This window comes from Salmo salar, chromosome 20 (assembly GCF_965601325.2).
Source record: "Salmo salar chromosome 20, fSalSal1, whole genome shotgun sequence".
NCBI lineage: Eukaryota > Metazoa > Chordata > Actinopteri > Salmoniformes > Salmonidae > Salmo > Salmo salar.
This window is the reverse complement of record NC_138310.1, coordinates 79108255-79128535: the sequence shown is the minus strand read 5'-3', so window position 1 is coordinate 79128535 and position 20281 is coordinate 79108255. Positions and strand designations below refer to the sequence as shown.

Below are 20281 nucleotides of genomic sequence, written 5' to 3'. Positions count from 1 at the left end.
AGAAGCCATGGATTAGGCAACATCCGCACTGAGCTAAAGGCTAGAGCTGCCGCTTTCAAGAAGCGGGGCTCTAACCTGGAAGCTTCTAAGAAATCCTGCTATGCACTCCGACGACACATCAAACAGGCAAAGCATCAATACAGGACTAAGATGGAATCGGCTCTGATGCTCGTCGGATGCGGCAAGGCTTGCAAACCATTACAAACTACAAAGGGAAGCACAGCCGAGAGCTGCCCAGTGGCACGAGTCTTCCAGACGAGCTAAACTACTTCTGTGCTCGCTTCGAGGCAAGTAACACTGAAACATGCATGAGAGCACCAGCTCTTCCGGAAGACTGTGTGACCACGCTCTCCACAGCCGATGTGAGTGAGACCTTTAAACAGGTCAACATTCACAATGCCGCAGGGCCAGATGGATTACCAGGACGTGTACCGCAAGCATGCGCTGAACAATTGGCAAGAGTCTTCAGTGACATTTTAAACCTCTCCCTGTCCGAGTCTGTAATACCAACATGTTTTAAGCAGACCTTCATATTCCCTGTGGCCAAGAACACTAAGGTAACCTTCCTAAATGACTACCGACCCGTAGCACTCACATCTGCAGCCATGAAGTGCTTTGAAAGGCAACATTATCCAGAAACCCTAGATTCACTCCAATTTGCATACCGCCCTAACAGATCCACAGATGATGCAATCTCTATTGCACTCCACACTGCCCTTTCCCACCTGGACAAAAGGAACACCTATGTGAGAATGCTATTCATTGGCTACAGCTCAGCGTTCAACATCATAGTGCCCTCAAACCTCATCAATAAGCTATGGACCCTGGGACTAAATACCTCCCTCTGCAACTGGATCCTGGACTTCCTGACGGGCCGCCCCCAGGTGGAAAGAGTAGGTATCATCACATCCACAACGCTGATCCTCAACACAGGGGTCCCTCAGGGGTGTGTGCTCAGTCCCCTCCAGTACTCACTTTTCACTCATGACTGCACGGCCAGGTACGACTCCAACACCATCATTAAGTTTTCCGATGACTCAATAGTGGTAGGCCTAATCACCGACAACGACGCGACAGCCTATAGGGAGGAGGTCAGAGACCTGGCCGTGTGGTGCCAGAACAACAACCTCTCCCTCAACGTGATCAAGACAAAGGAGATGATTGTGGACTACATATGTTAATGTTGGCTATATTTAGCACTTTTCTGGGATGCTTGATTGTTTTCATTGCTTTACTGGGAAGCTTAGCAGCATGTTATTTATGTTAGTGCAGGGTGAACTGCACACAGTGGACTTCCTGCTAAGGCACACCCCCTCAGTGCTAACAGTATATATCTGGTTAATGGACACATGATAACTGCATACAAAAGCTGTAGGATCAGCAGAGGCATTCAGGGCAGTTAGAGGGACATAAATTAGGTTACTTACATTGTGTCTTCCAACGCCCCTGGTATGATGTACATTTGCTGAAGCATTATGAAAACTAAGCGACACAATAGTAGCAATGAGCTGAGCTGTGCTTGGGTCTTTAATAAGTCATTGTCTCAACACAGCCTTATAATGCTGTGAATGGATCCAGGAACCCAGATGATTTGAGTGGATCCCATCCTCCTTCTAAAACAAGCTTTGTTTACAGGTGTATCAAAATGGTAAATTAATGTTGCTACAATAGTCTCGTAGCCAGTTATGAACGCTTATAGCAAAAAAGTGACATTGTTTTCAGTAATTTCTGCAACATGCATTGTACATAGGCAGTTAGTATAAAGGGCTATTAAAGAATGCTACAGATGTAACACAAAATGTATGAATGCAGTCTGATATGACAGACTATACAGCGGTCTCCTCATCTTTGGTGAAATAAGACATATTGTAAGTAAACAGAAGTAAGCTGACAAAAGTGAAGGGGAAAGGCTCCACACAACAAGAACATCCAATTAAAGTTAAATTATTCTTAATTATGATTTTTTTGATGACCAAAACAGTGCATGAATCATGATTCTTATATGACTGGCCGTAAGAGTTACTGCTAGACCACAGGCTCTGCATGTTAAGTAAGGGATAATCAACAAAGGGCTATGCTTTCTCTGGAACATAATGATTGACGTGGAAGCTTAGCTCCACTCCAATAGCATGTTGTGGAACACACCTTCCACATCGTTCATTATTTTCCATAGAACGCATAGCCCCTCGTTGATCATCTCTTACCTGACGTGCAGAGCCCATGGTCTAGCAGTAACTCTTATGGCCAGTCATATACTGCTCTGCATTGGATACCAGGGATCAATCCCTGTGTTGTCCCACTTGCCTGTCTCCTCCTCTGTTGTTTCCATCTGTCTAAGTAAAGGCTAAATATACATACATATATTTATGTATTTAAAAAAGGGGGATCCACATATGATTTATGCTAGAAAAAACCTACTGTTCACCTTTCAAAAACAGAAATGACTGACTTGTTCTACTCTGGTGCCATTGTATAGGCCATTTTTTGTCTTTCTGTCACTGATTAGGCCTACCTTCTCACAGGGACAAAGTACAGGCATAACAATTATACAATACAACTTAATTATCCATGTACAGTGGACAACGGACGTGTCTTCCTATTGTTACAATCAAATTTACTGTATTAATTCTGCGAGCTGCACCCACACACACACACACACACACATACACACGACACACACACACACACACACACACACACACACACACACACACACACACACACACACACACACACACACACACACACACACACACACACACACACACACACACACACACACACACACACACACACCACTATTTTGTGTTGTCTTTGTTATTGTTATTAAAATGCTGAAGACAGACAAACAAAACAAGTTACACACAATTTGCTCAACATGCTGTAGCCAACCCATAACCAATCTTAACCCATTACACATTTTAACCTAAAAAAAAAGAAAATGTTGTCATTGTCTTGCACAAAAAGACGGAACACAACTCTAATTTTCTTTGACTGATTTACAAATCAGCGTTTCTTTATTTTATTGGGAAGGCCTTAAAAACTGTCTAAAGCCCATGCCGTGTATTATACAGATTCATGTACAGTATTTATTCTCATTTAACTGAAGATACCTTTCGTTTGTAGAAACCCAGAACATTTTGCCGAATTTCTTTCGTTTTTAGACCATATATGAGGGGATTGAGAATGGGAGGGAACACCATAACTGATACTCCAAAAGCCCTCCTCAAGGAAGGGGCTGCTTGCTCGAATCGATGAGATATCAGGCTAAAGCAGGCGTTGAACTCTAAGAATAAGAACACTACAAGATGTGTACCACATGTCTGAATGGCCTTGCTCCGGGCATCAGACGACTTATTCATGACACAGGTGAGCAGGATCTGGATGAGGGTAAATATAACCACTATCAACGATACACCCTGAAAGACAGCTGTTATCAACAACCCATAGCCCAGTGTGTATGAGGCCAGTGAACTATCCCTTTATAACAGCCCAATGTGTAGGAGTCTAGTGAACTATCCCTTTTTAACAGGCCAATGTGTATGAAGCCAGTGAACTATCCCTTTATATCAGCCCAATGTGTATGAGTCCAGTGAACTATCCCTTTATAACAGGCCAATGTGTATGAGGCCAGTGAACTATCCCTTTATAACAGGCCAATGTGTATGAGGCCAGTGAACTTTCCCTTTATAACAGGCCAATGTGTATGAGTCCAGTGAACTATCCCTTTATAACAGGCCAATGTGTATGAGGCCAGTGAACTGTCCCTTTATAACAGGCCAATGTGTATGAGGCCAGTGAACTATCCCTTTATAACAGGCCAATGTGTATGAGGCCAGTAAACTATCCCTTTAGAACATCCCAATGTGTATGAGGCCAGTGAACTATCCCTTTATAACAGGCCAATGTGTATGAGGCCAGTGAAATATCCCTTTAGAACATCCCAATGTGTATGAGGCCAGTGAACTATCCCTTTATAACAGGCCAATGTGTATGAGGCCAGTGTGACTATCTGTAGACTAAGCTCAAAGTGTAATTCAATACCTTAAAAAGCATGTTTACAGATGGGTAGGCTCCTAACTCACTTCACTGCACCTCATATAAAGTAGAGGAGAGTGGGCGGATCATGACAATCCCTAGAGTCCAAAAATAATTTGTTGTGATTATAGGGCTTCTGTGGTGCTGCTGTCCCGGTTGTGAAGTACAGCTGTGTAACACCTGCCACCTAACAGTCACAGCTCCTAACCTAACAGTACACAACCGCAAGACCATCCAAAGGCCTTACTTAAAGGTCCAATGCAGCTATTTTTTTTTATCTCAATGTGAAATCATTTCCTGGTAACAGTTAAGTACCTTATTGTGATTGTTTTCAATTAAAATGGTCAAAAATAAATAAAATAGCATCTTGGCAAAGAGCAATTTCTCAATCAAGAATTTTGCTCGGACTGTCTGGGAGTGGTCTGAGTGAGGATGGGAAAACTGAAAATTAGCTGTTATTGGCAGAGCGGTTTGGAACTCTTTCTTATTGGTCATTAACTAATTTACTGGATGGTGGCCAAATCGCCATCCCACCAAAACAGGCACAATTTTCAGGCGGTCTTTTCAAACAGCTCTTACACTAAAAGTGCATTATCATAATTTTCACAATTTCACAGTATTATCCCAACCTGTGGAAATATATATAAAACACAGGAAAATCATGTTTTTGACTGCACTGGGACTGTGTAACCTAACAGTACACAACCACAAAGCCTTCTAAAGGCCTTAGTTAAGTCATTGAGACTGGGTAAGAGTACCAATTACACACACAGCTGTCTCATAGTCTGCTCGACTCCACAGACAAAATAGGCTTTCATAGACTGATGCAGTTCATAATCAATTGAATAATTCATAATCACACTTATTAATAATGTTTTTAGGGTTTCTTGGCTGATTGAACAATATAACACAGCACCAAGTGATTCTGTCTGGGTGACTTGGGAAATTGCAGGACTACTTTTTCACATGACATAATTTTCCACACTGAGGTCACCTTGCGATATACCAATCTATATGAAAAAAAATTATGCATACATTAATAATATCAAGTAAAATATAAAAGAGTAAAGCAAACCTTTATAGAGGCAACTGCCTAACATATCCAGTTTACAAAATGTGATTGAATAGTAATCTCAGAACAAGTCAAGGAAGAAAGGTATTAAACAGATGTTCGGTATGCTACTATGACAGATTATTGATACACCACATCAGCAGAATAAGAAAGGTATTAAACAGATATTCGGTATGCTACTATGACAGGTTATTGATACACCACATCAGCAGAATAAGAAAGGTATTAAACAGATATTCGGTATGCTACTATGACAGGTTATTGATACACCACATCAGCAGAATAAGAAAGGTATTAAACAGATATTCGGTATGCTACTATGACAGGTTCTTGATACACCACATCAGCAGAATAAGAAAGGTATTAAACAGATATTCGGTATGCTACTATGACAGATTATTGATACACCACATCAGCAGAATAAGAAAGGTATTAAACAGATATTCGGTATGCTACTATGACAGATTATTGATACACCATATCAGCAGAATAAGAAAGGTATTAAACAGATATTCGGTATGTTACTATGACAGATTATTGATACACCACATCAGCAGAATAAGTTGTTGCCCCAAAACCGATTCATTTTATATTTACCCCCAATGATTAAAGAAAGAGATATAACAATGAGCCCTGAGATACACAGGAAACCAGAGCGTCGCTGACATTCATTAAATGTTCACTTGAATGCCATCTTTTTGTTTCTCTCCATCTGTTCTGATGTCCGTTGTTTTCATCCCCTATATAATTGGAGTAATAAATCAAATCAAACTGTCTTTGTCACATGCGCCGAATACAAGAAGTGTAGACCTTACTGTGAAATGGTTTCTTACAAGCCCTTAACCAACAGTGCAGTTCAAGAAGAGTTAAGAAAATATTTACCAAATAAACTAAAGTAAAAATAATAAAAAGTAACACAATAACATAACAATAACGAGGCTATATACAGGGGGTACTGGTACCGAGTCAGTGTGCGGGGGTACAGGTTAGAGGTCATTTGTACATGTAGGTAAGGTTGAATTGACTATGCATAGTTAATAAACAGCGAGTAGCAGCAGTGTACAAAACAAATGGGGGGGTCAATGTAATAGTCCAGTGACCATTTGATAAATTGTTCTGCAGTCTTATGGCTTGGGGGTAGAAGCTGTTAAGGAGCCTTTTGGTCCTAGACTCGGCGCTCCGGTACCGCTTGCCGTGCGGTAGCAGAGAAAACAGTCTATGACTTGGGTGACTGGAGTCTCTGACAATTTTATGGGCTTTCCTCTGACACTGCTTATTATATAGGTCCTGGATTGCAGGAAGCTTGGCCTCAGTGATGTACTGGGCCGTACGCACTACCCTCTGTAGCGCCTTACGGTCAGATGCCGAGCAGTTGCCATGCCAGGCGGTGATGCAACCGGTCAGGATGCTCCCGGTGGTGCAGCTGTAGAACGTTTTGAGGATCTGGGGACCCATGCCAAATCTTTTCTCCTGAGGGGGAAAAGGTTTTGTCGTGCCCTCTTCACGACTGTCTTGGTGTGTTTGGACCATGATAGATCGTTGGTGATGTGAACACCAAGGAACTTGAAACTCTCGACCCGCTCCACTACAGCCCCGTTGATGTTAACAGGGGAGTGTTCGGCCCACCTTTTCCTGTAGTCCACGATCAACTCCTTTGTCTTGCTCACGTTGAGGGAGAGGTTGTTGTCCTGGCACCACACTGCCAGTTCTCTGACCTCCTCCCTATAGGCTGTCTCATCGTTGTCGGTAATCAGGCCTACCACTGTTCTGTCATCGGCAAACTTAATGATGGTGTTGGAGTCGTGTTTGGCCACGCAGTCGTGGGTACAGGAGGGGACTGAGCACACACCCCTGAGGGCCCCCTGTGTTGAGGATCAGCGTGGCGGATGTGTTGTTACCTACTCTTACCACCTGGGGGCGGCCCGTCAGGAAGTCCAGGATCCAGGTACAGAGGGAGGTGTTTAGTCCCAGGGTCCTTAGCTTAGTGATGAGCTTCGTGGGCACTATGGTGTTAAACGCTAAGCTGTAGTCAATGAACAGCATTCTCATAAGTGTTCCTTTTGTCCAGGTGGGAAAGGGCAGTGTGGAGTGCGACTGAGATTGCGTCATCTGTGGATCTGTTGGGGCGGGATGCAAAATGAAGTGGATCTAGGGTATCCGGGAGGATGCTGTTGATGTGAGCCATGACCAGCCTTTCAAAGCACTTCATGGCTACCAACATGAGCGCCATGGGGCGGTAATCATTTAGGCAGGTTACCTTGGCCACAGGGACTATGGTGGTCTGATTGAAACATGTTGGTATTACAGACCCAGTCAGGGAGAGGTTGAAAATGTCAGTGAAGACACTTGCCAGTTCACGCAGGCTTTGAGTATACATCATGGTAATCCATCTGGCCCCACAGCTTTGTGAATGTTGACCTGTTTAAAGGCCTTGCTCACATCGGCTACCAGTGCTCTTGTGCATGCTTCAGTGTTGCTTGCCTCGTAGCGAGCATAAAAGGCATTTAGCTCGTCTGGTAGACTCACGTCACTGTGCAGCTCGCGTCTGGGTTTCCCTTTGTAGTCCGTAATAGTTTTCAAGCCCTGCCACATCCGACCAGCATCAGAGCTGGTGTAGTAGGATTCAATCTTAATCCTGTATTGACGCTTTGCTTGTTTGATGGTTTGTCTGAAGGCACAGCGGGATTTCTTATAGGTGTCCGGATTAGTGTCCCGCTCCTTGAAAGTGGCAGCTCTAGCCTTTAGCTCGATGCAGATGTTGCCTGTAATCCATGGCTTCTGGTTGGGATATGTACGTACGGTCACTGTGGGGACAACGTCGTCGATGCACTTATTGATGAAGCCAATGACTGAGGTGGTGTACTCCTCAATGCCATTGGATGAATCCTGGAACATATTCCAGTCTGTGCTAGCACAACAGTCCTGCGCCATCTGACCACTTCTGTATTGAGTGAGTCACTGGTACATCCTGCTTTAATTTTTGCTTGTAAGCAGGCATCAGGATGATAGAATTATGGTCAGATTTGCCAAATGGAGGGCAGGGGAGAGCTTTGTATGCATCTCTGTGTGTGGAGTAAAGGTGGTCTAGAGTTTTTTCCCTCTGGTTGCACATGTGACATGCTGGTAAAAAGTTCGTCAAACTGATTTAACCTGTTGGGGCTAGGGGGCAGTATTTTCACGGCTGGATAAAAAAACGTACCCGATTTAATCTGGTTACTAATCCTACCCAGTAACTAGAATATGCATATACTTATTATATATGGATAGAAAACACCCTAAAGTTTCTAAAACTGTTTGAATGGTGTCTGTGAGTATAACAGAACTCATTTGGCAGGCAAAACCCTGAGACATTTTCTGACAGGAAGTGGATACCTGATGTGTTGAATTACCTTTAAGCCTATGCCATTGAAACACACAGGGGTTGATTAATGTTTTGGCACTTCCTATTTCTTCCACTAGATGTGACCAGCCTTTACAAAGTGTTTTGAGTCTTTTACTGTGAGATCTGATGGCCGATTAGACTCTGGCGCGCGAGTTCATGTTGGGTACCCTCGTTCCAATACGTTATAAAAGAGAATGCATTCGTCCACCTTGAATATTATTCATGTTCTGGTTAAAAAAGGCACTAATGATTTATGCTATACAACGTTTGACATGTTTGAACGAACGTAAATATATTTTTTCCCCTCGTTCATGACGAGAAGTCCGGCTGGCTTAGATCATGTGCTAACAAGACGGAGCTTTTTGGATATAAATGATGAGCTTTTTTGAACAAAACTACATTCGTTATGGACCTGGGATTCCTGGAAGTGACATCTGATGAAGAGAATCAAAGGTAATGGATTATTTACATAGTATTTTCGATTTTAGATCTCTCCAACATGGCCGTTTGTCTGTATAGCAAAGCATATTTTTCTGGGCGCAGTGCTCAGATTATTGCAAAGTGTGATTTCCCAGTAAGGTTATTTTTAAATCTGGCAAGTTGATTGCGTTCAAGAGATGTAAATCTATAATTCTTTAAATGACAATATAATATTTTACCAATGTTTTCTAATTTTAATTATTTAATTTGTGGTGCTGACTTGACTGCTGGTTATTGGAGGGAAACGATTTCCTCAACATCAATGCCATAGTAAAACGCTGTTTTTGGATATAAATATGAACTTGATAGAACTAAAAATGCATGCATTGTCTAACATAATGTCCTAGGAGTGTCATCTGATGGAGATTGTAAAAGGTTAGTGCATCATTTTAGCTGGTTTTATGGTTTTGGTGACGCCTGTCTTTGAATTGACAAAACATTACACACAGCTATTGTCAATGTACTCTCCTAACATAATCTAACTTTATGCTTTCGCCGTAAAACCTTTTTGAAATCGGACAACGTGGTTAGATTAAGGAGATGTTTATCTTTCAAAGGGTGTAAGATTGTTGTATGTTTGAAAAATTTGAATTTTGACATTTATTTGGTTTCAAATTTGCCGCTCTTGAAATGCACCTGCTGTTGATAGGGTGCACCACGGGTGGCACGCTAGCGTCCCACATAGCCCCAAGAAGTTAAGTTTGCCTGCATTAAAGTCCCTGGCTACTAGGAGCACCGCTTCTGGGTGAGCATTTTCTTGCTCACCCAGACCCAAATAATATAGATGAGAGCTCTCTTGATAGATAGTGTGGTCTACAGCTTATCATGAGGTACTCTACCTCAGGCGAACAATACCTCGAGACTTCTTTAATATTAGACATCGTGCACCAGTGGCTCCAGTGCAGGTCGTAGCCCCCGCCCAGACCCCGGATCCAGCCCTGGCGCCGGGCTGAACGCCGTGCCTGGACTGGGCATCGGCGCAGAGTAAGGCTCCGGCCTTGGAGCGGTACTGGATGCCGTGCCTGGACAGGGCAACGGTGCAGAGGAGGGCTCCAGCCATGGAGCTGGATTGGATGTCGTGCCTGGACTGGGCACCGGCGCAGAATAAGGCTCCGGCCATGGAGCTGGGTTGGCCGCCGTGCCTGGACTGGGCACCGGCACAGAGGAAGGCTCCGGCCTTGGAGCGGGACTGGAAGCCGTGCCTGGATTGGGCACCGGCGCAGAGGAAGGCTCCGGCCTTGGAGCGGGACTGGACGCCGTGCCTGGACTGGGCACTGGCGCAGAGGAAGGCTCCTGCCATGGAGCTGGACTGGGCGCCGTGCCTGGTATGTGCCCAGGCACAGAGGAAGGCTCCTGCCATGGAGCGGGACTGGACGCCGTGCCCGGACTGGGCACCGGCGCAGAGGAAGGCTCCGACCTTGGATCGGGACTGGACACCGTGCCTGGACTCTCCGGACCGTTGACCGTCACTTGAAGCTCCGGGCCATTGACCATCACTGGAAGCTCCGGGCCGTTGACCGTCACTGGAGGCTCCGGGCCATTGACCGTCACTGGAGGCTCCGGGCCATTGACCGTCACTGGAAGCTCCGGACTGTGAACCGTCGTTGGAAGCTCCGGACTGAACCGTCGCTGGAAGCTCCGGACTGTGAACGTCTCTGGAAGCTCTGGACTGTGAACCGTCGCTGGAAGCTCTGGACTGTGAACCATCGCTGGATGCTCTGGACTGTAAACCGTTGCTGGAGGTTCCAGGCTGTCGAGGCGCACTGGAGACCTAGTGCATGGAACCGGCACAGGACGTACCGGGCTGGGGAGGCGCACTGGAGGCTTGGTGCGTGGAGCCGGCACAGGTGGCACCGGACTGGTAACACGCACTTCAGGGCGAGTGCGGGGAGCAGGCACAGGACGTACCGGGCTGGGGAGGCGCACTGGAGGCTTGGTGCGTGGAGCCGGCACAGGTGGCACCGGACTGTTGACACACACTTCAGGAAGGGTGCAGGGAGCTGGCCCATGACGCACCAGACTGCTGACAGGATCTTCAGGTCGAATGTTGTGCAGAACACACTTGACCAACATCTCTCTCATCTCTGTCTCTCCCAACTTCTCCATTGCCTCCCTGACAGTCTCTGGCTCTTCAGGACGAGTGTGGGGATCTGGCACAGGACGTACCGGACTGGGGAAGCGCACTGGAGGCCTGGTGCGTGGAGCCGGCACAGGTTTCACCGGTCTGATGACACGCTCCTCCAAACGCCTGCGTTGCCACATACTCCTAGCTAACCCCTCTCTCCGGTATCCTTCCTCACACTGTTCCATCGACTCCCAGGCGGGCTCTGGCACTCCCCGCTGCTCAGTCGACCACCCCTCGTGCCCCCCCCAAAATAATCTTGGGGTTTCTGTGACCGCGGTCCTCGGCATCGTCGCTGTCCTTCCTGCGTCCTCTGCGACTCCCGCCAAGGAAGGGTCTCGTGTCCTCCCATGATCTCCTCCCATGTCCAAAACTCCTTTATCTCATGAACACGCTGCTTGGTCCTTGTGTGGTGGGATATTCTGTCACGTTTGTTGTAAGAGACGGACCAAGGTGCAGCGTTTGTCTGCATAACCACTCTCATAGATAAGCCAGAAATGTTGTTAACTGTGAAATCTTCTCCACATGAGAGGCAAAGTAGAGAGGGATTGGACTGGATATTTAGTATGTAAGCATTGCACCTCTTAACTCTGGACTGAAGAGTAAACAGGGTCAGTATCATGGCCAGGTCCAGGCCCCAAGCAGCTGATCAAATGACACATAGTGTAAAAGGAGTCATGATCAAGGGGTATTGCAGTGGTTTGCAAATGGCAAAAAATCTATCAATTGATATCGCTGCTAGTAGGGAAAATACACCACCCCCGTACATGTGACAAGGAAAGGCTTGAAAAGCACGTGGGGTAGTGTGGGCTTGTGGAGAGTCCACTGTGTGATGAGCAACAGCATGATGGTCAGGTTACAGAAGACAGAGAACAGAGAGAGCAGGAGACCAATGGTGAACACAGGGTAAGCTCACTGGGGTAGGGATGTCAAAACTGGCAATCTGCACGTGGTAACTGAGTGTCTGATTAAGATTCTGGCCCGGCATCATCAAATACCTTTAAAGGAAGAAAAGCTAATCTTATGTACACATTTAATGTACTATAAGTTATGTAAATCTGACTCAATACTAGCAAAGAAATATCTAAAGCTAGTTAGCTCCAGTCTAGCTTACTGTAGGGCTCGTATTAACTGAATTATCAGATTGGTTATATTCAGTCACTCTAGAATTGAAATGTAATCATATTGTAGTTGATCATTTTAAACATATATTGTCTTTAACTTAACATGTACTCTGCATTAAAGCAATGTGTGTATAGGTATATGGCATGTTATTCAGATGAGTGGTGTAGCTTAGCTGAGGGTTTACCTGTCTGTTACATTTTGTCTAAAAGCAAACAATACCTTGCTATGATGGTGTCAATCTTTCTAAACTAGCTTGGCTAGAGCAGAAATAATGCCCACTCAGAAAACCACTCACATTCTGACGTAACTCAAGACTAAGTGATAGGTTGTTGTGATGATGTATTCATTACTGTTTATACAGTGCATTCGGAAAGTATTCAGACCTGTTGACTTTTTCTACATTTTGTTACATTACAGCCTTATTCTAAAATGTATTAAATCGTTTTTTTCCCCCTCATCAATCTACACACAATATCCCATGATGACAAAGCAAAAACAGGTTTGAGAAATGTTGCAAATTTATAAAAATAAAAAAAAGTATTCAGACCCTTTGCTCAGTACTTTGTTAAAGCACCTTTGGCAGCGATTACAGCCTCGAGTCTTCTTGGGTATGACGCTACAAGCTTGCCACACCTGTACTTGGGGAGGTTGGATGGGGAGCGTCGCTGCACAGCACAGATGTTCGATCAGGTTCAAGTCCGGGCTCTGGCTGGGCCACTCAGGGACATTCAGAGACTTGTCCCAAAGCCACTCCTGCGTTGTCTTGGCTGTGTGCTTAGGGTCGTTGTCCTGTTGGAAGGTGAACCTTCACCCCAGTCTGATGTCCTGAGCAGGCTTTCATCAAGGATCTGGCTGTTCTTTGTTCTATTCATCTTTCCTCGATCCTGACTGGTCTCCCTGTCCCTGCCGCTGAAAAACCATAATAATGCTTCCCCGTAGGGAGGGTATTGACCAGGTGGTGAGTTTCCTCCAGACGTGACACTTGGCATTCAGGCCAAAGAGTTCAATCTGGTTCCATCAGACCAGAGAATCTTGTGTCTCAAGGTCTGAGTCCTTTAGGCGCCTTTCGGCAAACTCCAAGCTGGCTGTCATGTGCCTTTTACTGATGAGTGGCTTCCGTCTGGCCACTTTACCATAAAGGCCTGATTGGTGGAGTGCTGCAGAGATGGTTGTCCTTCTGCAAGGTTCTCCTATCTCCACCGAGGAACTCTAGAGGTCTGTCAGAGTGACCATCGGGCTATTGGTCACCTCCCTGACCAAGGCCCTTCTCCCCCGATTGCTCAGTTTTTCCGGGTGGCCTGCTCTAGGAAGTCTTGGTGGTTCCAAATTCATTCCATTTAAGAATGATGGAGGCCACTGTGTCGTGAGGACATTCAATGATGCAAAAATGTTTTGGTACCTTTTCCCAGATCTGTGCCTTGACACAATCCTGTCTCTGAGCTTGACGGACAATTCCTTTGACCTCGTGGCTTGCTTTTTGCTCTGACATGCACTTCTTCTTCTTTACGTTTTATTTGACGAATCATAACCAACAGACAGGTGCATACACCGGCACCTACTGTACTGGTGGGTGAGGCCGTTCTCAACCTATCTATACCACTATATTCTCTTAACTAACCCTGAATTTCTAATAAATTGTAATTCCCTACAAACCTCACTACTCCCATCACCCCCACCCAAAATACCACCCATTCCTGACCAACCTCTGACCCTATGAAACAATCTCTTCCTTTCTACAGCATTCATTTCACAAAATAATAATACATCTTCAACATTTTCCTCTACCATACATCCATTATACATTCCAGTACCATGTTTCCCTATCAATGTTAAAGATGAATTCAATCCCATATGTTAATGTCATCCTACACAACCTCCTCCCTTCTGTTCCCATTATATGACACTATCTCCTGTACAGATTTCCTTGTACTATAAACATGTCTCAAATCAATCAATCAAATGTATTTTTATATAGCCCTTCGTACATCAGCTGATATCTCAAAGTGCTGTACAGAAACCCAGCCTAAAACCCCAAACAGCAAGCAAAGCATGTGAAAGAAGCACGGTGGCTATAGAAGCACGGTCTGCCCTTACTACTTTCATCCCATTGTCTCTGCCAGCAATTTAACCCATTTTTCTGAATCAATGTTTTAATTTCCCCTCTACCCAACTGCACATGTATATTCTTTTTCACTGCTCTTTTTGCTATTATATCTACTGTATAATTTCCATTCACTCCTGTTTGAGCCGAAATCCAACAGAAGTGAATTTCAATACCATTTCCTTGTTAACCTAACAACAGCATCATTATTTTTACTCATGACTCCTCACGTTCTGACTTTCCAGATCTTAAACTGCAAAACACTGATGCAGAGTCCCAACATATTACTACTCTTCTTGGTTGCACCTCATCTATCCATTGCAATCCAACAATTATCGCAACCATTTCTGTTGAATATACAGATACATCTTTAGTTAGTCTCTTGCATAGACTAACATTGAACTCAGAAATAAATATACCTGCTGCTGTCTTCTTATTCATGGGATCCTTTGAACCATCTGTACACACTGCAAGACAAGAATAAAACGGATTACTAGTATATTGATCCACTATTGTTCCTACATTATCTTCTTCACACCACTGTTTATTTTCTTCAATCAGGCTAAGATCAACAGTATAAAACCACGGTGGCACATTTCCTATTGCCACAGATGGCCCTATAACAATATCACATTTCCTATTGCCACAGATGGCTCTATAACAATATCACATTTCCTATTGCCACAGATGGCCCTATAACAATATCACATTTCCTATTGCCACAGATGGCCCTATAACAATATCACATTTCCTATTGCCACAGATGGCTCTATAACAATATCACATTTCCTATTGCCACAGATGGCCCTATAACAATATCACATTTCCTATTGCCACAGATGGCCCTATAACAATATCACATTTCCTATTGCCACAGATGGCCCTATAACAATATCACATTTCCTATTGCCACAGATGGCCCTATAACAATATTACATTTCTTATTGCCACAGATGACCCTATAACAATGTCACATTTCCTATTGCCACAGATGGCCCTATAGTATATACTCATCAACCCTTTTTCCAATCTCTGGGTCAAACCCCCTCTTTTGATATTGTTCATAATCCCAACAGTCTTCCAATACTGTCAGTGTAGGATGATCTGCAATACTACCCTTCAGTCTTTCCCAGTATGCCAGGGCCATCTTAACTTTTCTAAGGGCTATTGGCATTTCCCCAGTATCTACTTGTAAAGCCTCAACCAGTGTAGTTTTAAATGCACCATCGCACATCCTGAGTGCCCTCGCTTGCATCCTATCAAGGTGCAACAGCGATGTAAAAAATTTACAAAGCACCCATGATCTACAGACGATCTCATCAAAGTACGATAAATATTCAGTAAAGCTTTCCGATCTACCCCCAATCATGCCCAACTATTGTCCTCATAAGATTTAATATTTTCTTAGATTTACATTTAGTCTCAAAGTAATATGTTGTATCCATGTAAGCTTTTCATCAAACCATAGCCCCAAATACTTAAATTATGTTACCCTTTCCATTCGTTCTTGTCACGACTTCCGCAGAAGTCAGTCCCTCTCCTTGTTCGGGCGACGTTCGGCGGTCGACGTCACCGGCCTTCTAGCCACCGCCGATCCACTTTTCATTTTCCATTTGTTTTGTCTATGTCTTACACACCTGGTTTCACTCACCCAATTACCTGTTTATTATTTAACCCTCTGTTCCCCATGTTTGGTTGTGAGTGATTGTTTGTTGTATTGTGATCCTTATTGTGGGCTTGGTAATTCTCTTGTATTTTGATGACTTTGAGTAAAGTTACTTTTATTTACTCATCTCTGTTGTCCTGCGCCTGACTCCTCTGCACCAGCTACACACAGATCCTTACAGTTCTCCATATAATTGAACACTGACATCTTCCTTAATCATTTTTGTCATTTAGCGCACATCATATGGCAATATTTAGATACAGATAACTTGAAACCCCATGATAAGGGGCATTCCAGCACCTTGCATTGTCTCTATTACATAAGGAATATTCTTTCCCCTTTTCTAAATGGCACCATCATCTGCATATGACATTGCCCCTATACCCTGTCCGATATCCACGAAGATGTCATCAATCATCAACATGAATAAGGTAGGACTAATAGCACTACCCTGTGGAGTTCCATTTTCCACCTCATATTCTCTTGATACTACCCTGGCGTTACAAACACTATTATGGCATTACAAACACCATGTTCTATCAACTGAGCTGCAAAGTTGCTGGATAACTGTAACCTCTCTCAAATTCATAGACTGCTATAGATGAAAGAACGGGCCATCCATGATATCAAAATTATAGCTTTAAGCATGAGTGTTTGTTTACAATTATATTGTTTACAATGGAGTTAAAGCTTGAACTAAGCTAATGAGGCATTTATAAATTATACTGTATTCTTGAAGAACCAATGGGTATATATAATTAATTTAAAAGTAATAAAAGAGAAGGGATACATCTTTCAACTTAAAAGCACAATCTCGAATTTCAACAGTTTGACCCAGCCACTTTGTTAGGTAAACTGAGAGAAAAGCCAGTGGATTCAGGGACTGCCAGTCCATGATGTTGAAATGATAGTTTGATGGATGATTTGAAGCTACGGTATACTATGCCTTGTTTACCAATACAAAGCACAGATATAGTGATGAACTACCGATATTATATAACTATTCCGATTTTTTGTGTTCTGTGCAGAAAAAAATACACTTTTCCCCACATCTGGCCTCATTGTGACTGTGAACCATCATCATAGACCAGATTTGTAATTGGTTCAGACTAATACTTTCAATAGGGTGATTCGTATTTCACTTGCGTTCAGTCCATATACAATTGGATTCAGAAGAGGAGATACTAGAAAGATGAGCATGCCCATAATCTTTCACAAATAATATTTTACAAATTTGACCTAGATAGTTTGTGTGTATGCATTGATATGTAGGCTACGTGTGCCTTTTTAAAAAATGTATGTAGTTCTGTCCTATTGATGTTCTGTATTATGTCATATTTCATGTTTTGTGTGGACCTCATGAAGAGTAGCTGCTGCTTTTGCAACAGCTAATGGGGATCCTAATAAAATACCAAATACCAAAAGTCAGCTGAGACAATCTTGAATCTTTGTGATACAATGATGAAGGTTCCTACAACCTCAAATATGAAGAATATGACCAACTCTGCCACAAACGTGTGCAAACATTTACTGCTAGGTTCAGACTTCTTGGTATTTGTATTTATTATGGATCCCCATTAGTTGCAGCCAAGGTTCCTCAATCCAGAGCTTGGACGGAAGGTTGTCGACTTCGAAATCGTAGGAGTAGTTACTGCCGCCGCAGACACCCCCAGTGACGAAGGTGCAGGAAGATCAGGCTCCAGGACGGCGAAACTATTCGTTGTTTGTAACCAAGCAAGTGATCAGAATCTTCACATAGGAAACAATACACTTATAATCTGCATGACTGCTGTGTTAAACAGGCCTATGACATTATTCAGTATAGTTTTACCACAGGTGAGTTTAAGAAGGGAACGGTTGTCACAAAACACATTCATTATGGTGGATCCACACCGGGGCAGCTTCGTCTGCAGAGAGAACAGTAGTAAGATCAAGAGAAAGTCAAGAACCCATACCAGTAAAATAATCAGCAGCACATTCCTGGGTGTGATACTAGTATTGTACCTTATGGCAACATAATGATCAAAGGCCATTGCCGCAAGAATAAAGACAGTGTCACGGGTGTCATAAGGATTAGACCAAAACGCAGCGGGAATGTGTATACTCATCTTCTTTTTAATAGGCAGAAAGAAGGAAAAACAAAACAAAAGTATACAAAAACAACGACGATAACAGTCTTGTCAGGCACACAGCTAAACAAGAAACAACTACACACAAAATCCCATAGAAAAACACCCCTCTTAAATAGGACCTCCAATTAGAAGCAACTAGGAGCAGCTGCTTCCAATTGAAGGTCAACCCAACAAACACCACATAGAAATAGACATACTAGAACATAACCCAACAAACCCCGAAACACTCTAAACAAACACACCCCTGCCACGTCCTGACCAAACTACAATAACAAATAACCCCTTATACAGGTCAGGACGTGACAGACAGCCACACTTCCACACATGTGGAGCAAGAAGCCCTGAATATCACATAGAGGATAAAAGACTGTGTTTGTCCCAGTCACAAAGTCTGACAGCACCTTTGGGAGCATTGCAGTGATTCCTATCAGATCGTTGAGAGGAAGACTGAATAGAACAAAATACATGGGTTTGTGTATAAAAAAATAAGTAAAATATAATACTCTTTGTTTCAAGTGAGGATGTCTCTTTTTAACTTTTACCATCTTATAAAAGCCCCTTCTAGTACTCAATCTGTTTACCTTCATTCGCCTAATACAGTTCATTGTGGCTATTTTGTTAATCATAACACTTCCATGATTACATCAGTTAGCAAAGACTTTCATCTCGGTGTGAAAAACACGTATTAATTAGCCCCGTAGAGAGTTGATTAAATAATGTATTTTTGAGTGTATCTTGTTGTAATTAATCCATTGGGACTGCAGAAACAGTTATTAGATTCTTCACCTCTCGCTAATGAAGCATGCTGATAAAAATACCCCCGAGGCACCATAAGTTCAAGTTAGGCCTCTGCCTTATAGTTAGGTGACATTGCACATATTTGAATGACATAAATCATGTAGATGATATCTCAAATGTCTAATGCATTTCAATAGAAGGGAGAAATATATCTATCTATCATAACGTTGCCTTGTTTTATTCTCCATGCCTCTAGCCCAGGCATGCTCTAACCTGAGTATACATGTTGATGCTCCATCAGAACATATATCGAATCACATGTTAAAAATGAATATTGTATCTAGTCATATCTAGAACTCCTTCCTTCCTGTTGTGTAAGAATGTCCTCAGAGAGAAACATTGATGAAGTATCTATTAAAATAGGAGGGGATAAGGGAATATGTGGACACTGACCTATGGGATTGCAATGGGGACAAGCGGGCCTCTTTACCAAAGTGGCGTAGAGAACTGGGGAATGGACTAAAGGGATAGGTTAATCGTTCCACCCAGGAGAGATAGCCCTATTGGACAGGGAGGTAGTTAATTACTTTTAGAGTTGTGTGTATTATTGTGAATTGTTAGATACTACTGCACTGTTGGAGCTAGAAACACAAGCATTTCGCTACACCCACAATAACATCTGCTAAATATGTGCATGTGACCAATAACATTTAATTTAATTGAATTGAATCGAGCTCTGGTCATTGTTAGTTGATGAAGGGTTAGGGCGAGGCCACCCCTCTCATTACTGGAGGAATACTGGAGGATCCTGAGGGATGGAAGACTCACTTTACCCACTGCTAGCAGTGCTTCACAAACCCACCGAATTGGTGGGGAATTAGGTCTTTAAAAACATATAAAAACAGAGAAAATTCACAGCCCTTGATTTTTTCCACATGTTGTTGCTACAGCCTGAATTTAACATGGATTAAATGTAGATGTTATGTCCCTGACCTCCACACAATACCCCATAATGTCAACGTGGAATTATGTTTTTCAGAAATGTAAAAAATTTAAGAAAAGCTGAAATGTTTTGAGTCAATATGAATTCAACCCCTCTGTTATGACAAGCCTAAATAAGTTCAGTACTGTAATTATTAACAAGTCCAATAATAAGTTGTATGGACTCACACTTGGTGCAATAACAGTGTTTAACATGATTTTTAACATGACTACCTCATCTCTGTACCCCACATATACAATTATCTGTAAGATCCGTCAGTGAATTTCAAATACAGATTCAACCACAAAGACCAGGGAGGTTTTCCAATGCCTCACAAAGAAGGGCACCTATTGATACAAATTTATAAAAATAAAACACTAAATATCCCTTTGTGCATGGTGAAGTTATTTATTACTCTATGCTGGAGTGAGTAGTCATGCTGT

At 43.1% G+C, this 20281-nt stretch overlaps 1 protein-coding gene across 1 annotated transcript; it reads right to left on the bottom strand.

The window, feature by feature from the left end:
• Positions 1-3021: 3021 nt before the first annotated feature.
• LOC106584553 (olfactory receptor 52H1-like) lies at positions 3022-18663 on the bottom strand. Its single transcript, XM_045703407.2, has 4 exons — positions 18435-18663; positions 17756-18045; positions 10737-10743; positions 3022-3403 (listed from the first exon to the last, which is right to left on the bottom strand). The coding sequence occupies exons 1-4, from the start codon at positions 18661-18663 to the stop codon at positions 3096-3098; spliced, it is 834 nt and encodes a 277-aa protein (XP_045559363.2). The 3' UTR covers positions 3022-3095.
• Between the last annotated feature and the right edge of the window lie 1618 nt (positions 18664-20281).

What these genes read in the sequence shown, in the direction of transcription:
- LOC106584553 (XM_045703407.2), bottom strand. Translation starts at nt 18,663, where the DNA reads ATGGTAAAAGTTAAAAAGAGACATCCTCACTTGAAACAAAGAGTATTA. An exon ending in CTTGCTCCACATGTGTGGAA is followed by an intron (nt 18,046 to 18,434) that starts GTGTGGCTGTCT and finishes CTTATGACACCC; the next exon opens with GTGACACTGTCTTTATTCTT.